This window comes from Rhinopithecus bieti, unplaced genomic scaffold, assembly GCF_001698545.2.
Source record: "Rhinopithecus bieti isolate Rb0 unplaced genomic scaffold, ASM169854v2 scaffold_9899, whole genome shotgun sequence".
NCBI lineage: Eukaryota > Metazoa > Chordata > Mammalia > Primates > Cercopithecidae > Rhinopithecus > Rhinopithecus bieti.
Genome location: NW_016806979.1, coordinates 6,481,538 through 6,484,774, shown reverse-complemented (window position 1 = coordinate 6,484,774; position 3,237 = coordinate 6,481,538). Strand labels below are relative to the sequence as shown.

Sequence of the window (3,237 nt, the reverse complement as noted above, 5' to 3'; positions counted from 1 at the left end):
GGGGAGGCCGAGGCAGGCGGATCACGAGGTCAGGAGATTGAGACCATCCTGGCTAACATGGTGAAACCCTGTCTCTACTAAACAAAATAGAAAAAATTAGCCAGGCATGGTGGCGGGTGCCTGTAGTCCCAGCTACTTGGGAGGCTGAGGCAAGAGAATGGTGTGAACCCAGGAGGTGGAGCTTGCAGTGAGCCAAGATTGTGCCACTGCACTCTAGCCTGGGCGACAGAGTGAGACTCCGTCTCAAAAAAAAAAAAAAAAAAAAAAAAAACAAAAGTTAAAAAAAAAAAAAGTCTGCTGTGAAGAAGCCAGACTTACAGGACAGAATGCATCATCTAAAAGTGCTGCAAGGAAGCTGAGCATGGTGGCTTATGCCGGTAATCCCAGCACTTTGAAAGACCCAGGCAGGTGGATCACCTGAGGTCAGGAGTTCGAGACCAGCCTGGCCAATATGGTGAAACCCTGTCTCTACTAAAAATACAAAAAGTAGCCAGGCATGGTGGCGGGCATCTGTAATCCCAGCTACTCAGGAGGTTGAGGGAGGAGAATCGCTTGAACCCGGGAGGCATAGGCTGCAGTGAGCAGAGATCACTCCAATGCACATCAGCCAGGGCGACAGAGTGAGGCAGCATCTCAAAACACACACACACACACACACACACACACACACACACATAAAAGTGCTGCAAGGCTGTGTGGCTCCGCGGCTGTTCCATATCTCACCCCCATTTCACAGATGGGGAAATTGAGGTGAAGTGGGGGAGAAAGTTTGCTGGGGTCACACAGCCAGGAGGCTGCTGAGGCGGGACCCTGGGCTCTCAGCATCCTCTGTGGGGAAGCCCTGATCAAGATTCTCTCATGGCCAGGAACCTGGAGGAGAAGCGGCTCACGTGGAGGCTTCCAGATGTGTCTGAGGCAGGGGGTGAGCTGTGGTTGTGCATGAGGGCTGGGTGGGAGGGACTGGGGTCAGGTGGGAGGCACTTACTTATGTTGGGGAAGAATTGGGGACATACTGAGGGCGGGCAAGTATGGGCATTGAGGAAGGCTTTAAAAAGCTGGAGGAGGGCCTGGCTGGGTGGCATAGTCTGTAATCCCAGTGGTTTGGGAGGCCTAGGCTGCAGGATCACATGAGTCCAGCAGTTGGAGGCTGCAGTGACCCATGATAGCACCATTGCACTCTAGCCTGGGCAATAGAGCCAGACCCTGTCTCTAAAAAACAAACAAAAAAGGCCAGGTGCGGTGGCTCATGCCTGTAATCCCAGCACTTTGGGAGGCCAAGGCGGGTGGATCACTTGAGGTCAGGAGTTCTAGACCAGCCTGGCCAGCATGGTGAAACCCTGTCTCTACTAAAAATATAAAAATTAGCCAGGTGTGGTGGCATGCACCTGTGATCCCAGCTACTCGGGAGGCTGAGGCAGGAAAATCGCTTGAACCCAGTAGGCGGAGGTTTTAGTGAACTGAGATCATGCCACCGCACTCTGGCCAGGGTGACAGAGTGAGACTGTCTCAAAAAAAAAAAAAAAAAGAAAAAGCTGGAGGAGGGCCGAGCACAGTGGCATAGGTCTGTAATCCCAGTGCTTTGGGAGGCCCAGGTGGGAGGATCACTTGAGCCCAGGAGTTGGAGGCTGCAGTGACCTATGATTGCACCACTACACTCCAGCCTGGGCAACAGAGCCAGACCCTGTCTCTGAAAAAAAAAAAAAAAAGAAAGAAAAAAGCTGGAAGAGAGGGTGTCCCAGTGCCAGGTGGCCAGACACAGCAGATGCAAAGGCCCTGAGGCAGGACTCCCTTGCCAGCCACACAAAGCCCAGTGATGCCAGGAGGGACGGATGCAGGGGATTGAAGGGAGGTCTGATGGGGCACATGAAGACCACAGAACAAAGGGCTTCAGGTGTGGGCCAAAGAGGAGCCTGTTTCACAGCTGGGATGGGGGCTGGTGCCAGGGCGCAGCTGACTGCAGGTCTCCCCAGGCTCTGGCCGCCTCTCTGCCAGCTGGGAGCCGCTCTCAGGGCCCAGCACACCCAGCCCCGTGGCCGCACAGTTCACCAGCGAGGGGGCCACTCTGTCGGGCGTGGACTTGGAACTGGTGGGCAGTGGTTACCGCATGTCACTGGTGAAGAGGAGGTTTGCCACAGGTACTCCCCAGCCCTGCTGCTGGGTGACCTCAGGAGCAGGGACCTTGCTAGGGGCAAGCCCTGGGATGTGGGGAGGGATTGGGGCGTGGGGATCCTTGGGAAGGATAGGTGGGTGTTGGGGCCAGGAGACCCCAGATGGAGGGCACAGGTGGGCAAGGAGTCAGGGCCCCATGTGTCTGGGGCTGGCCCCTGGAGGACATCCTTGAAAGGACCCAAACCAGGGAGCCCGAAGTCCCCCCTGCCATCCCCTCCTCCCGCCCCACCCTGTTCTCCTGCCCCCAACAAGGGGCTCCTGGGGCCCAGTGGCAGCAAGGACTATGAGATAGAGGGGTGTTTTGAAGAGGACAAGGATGATTGAAGCATCCCAGAGTCAGAGCCGGGAAACCCCTCCCATACCCCTTCTCCCCACCCCTCCCCCTTAGGATGATTGAAGCATCCCAGAGTCAGAGCCGGGGAACCCCTCCCGTACCCCTTCTCCCCACCCCTCCCCCTCACAGCTGCGCCCCCACAGGGATGTACCTGGTGAGCTGCTGAACCCGTAAATGCTGCCGCCCCAGCTCTACACTGCGCCCTGGTGCTGGCTGACCGCTCCCTACCCTCCTGCCGGACCCTGGGGCCTCCCACCCCAGCCTCCCTGAGGCCCAGACTCCACGGAGAGGAGCCCCATGCCCAGCCTGGCTGAGCCCGAGATTCGCTCCTCCCCCTCATGCCAACCCCACACAGGTCTTGGCCTTTTAATGTTCTTTGAATAAACACTTTATTTTCTAATAAAATAAAAAAGGAAACCTTTTCCTGCTCCAGGAAGTATCCTTTGTATTGCCAGAGAGGGGAGAAAGAGAAGGCGGATGAATGTGAGAGACCTAATGCACCTCCCTCCCTGCACTGCGCTCAACCTGTACAGGGCCATTCTGGGAGAGAAAGAACCAGACACCCCAGCCCCATGGGCTCAGAGGTGGGCTAGAGGGAGGGAGAAGGACTAGAGAAGCCCAGAAAGGGGTGCCAGGAGTCTTCTCAAGCAGTCAGGAAAACTTTCTAAGGAGGGGGCATTATAAATGGGGTTTTGAGGTATGAGTAGGAGTTTGCAAGCTAGGAATGTGCATCC

At 56.1% G+C, this 3,237-nt stretch overlaps 1 protein-coding gene across 1 annotated transcript in view; it reads left to right on the top strand.

Moving 5' to 3' along the window:
• Nucleotides 1-2,931, top strand: part of FCHO1 (FCH and mu domain containing endocytic adaptor 1) — a 42,422-nt gene extending 39,491 nt beyond the window's left edge. Inside the window, exons 26-28 of the mRNA XM_017879565.1 lie at nucleotides 867-922; nucleotides 1,971-2,135; nucleotides 2,647-2,931. Coding sequence (XP_017735054.1) covers nucleotides 867-922; nucleotides 1,971-2,135; nucleotides 2,647-2,669 — 244 coding nt within the window. The 3' untranslated portion in view covers nucleotides 2,670-2,931. The remainder of the gene's footprint in view (nucleotides 1-866; nucleotides 923-1,970; nucleotides 2,136-2,646) is intronic.
• Nucleotides 2,932-3,237: the final 306 nt, after the last annotated feature.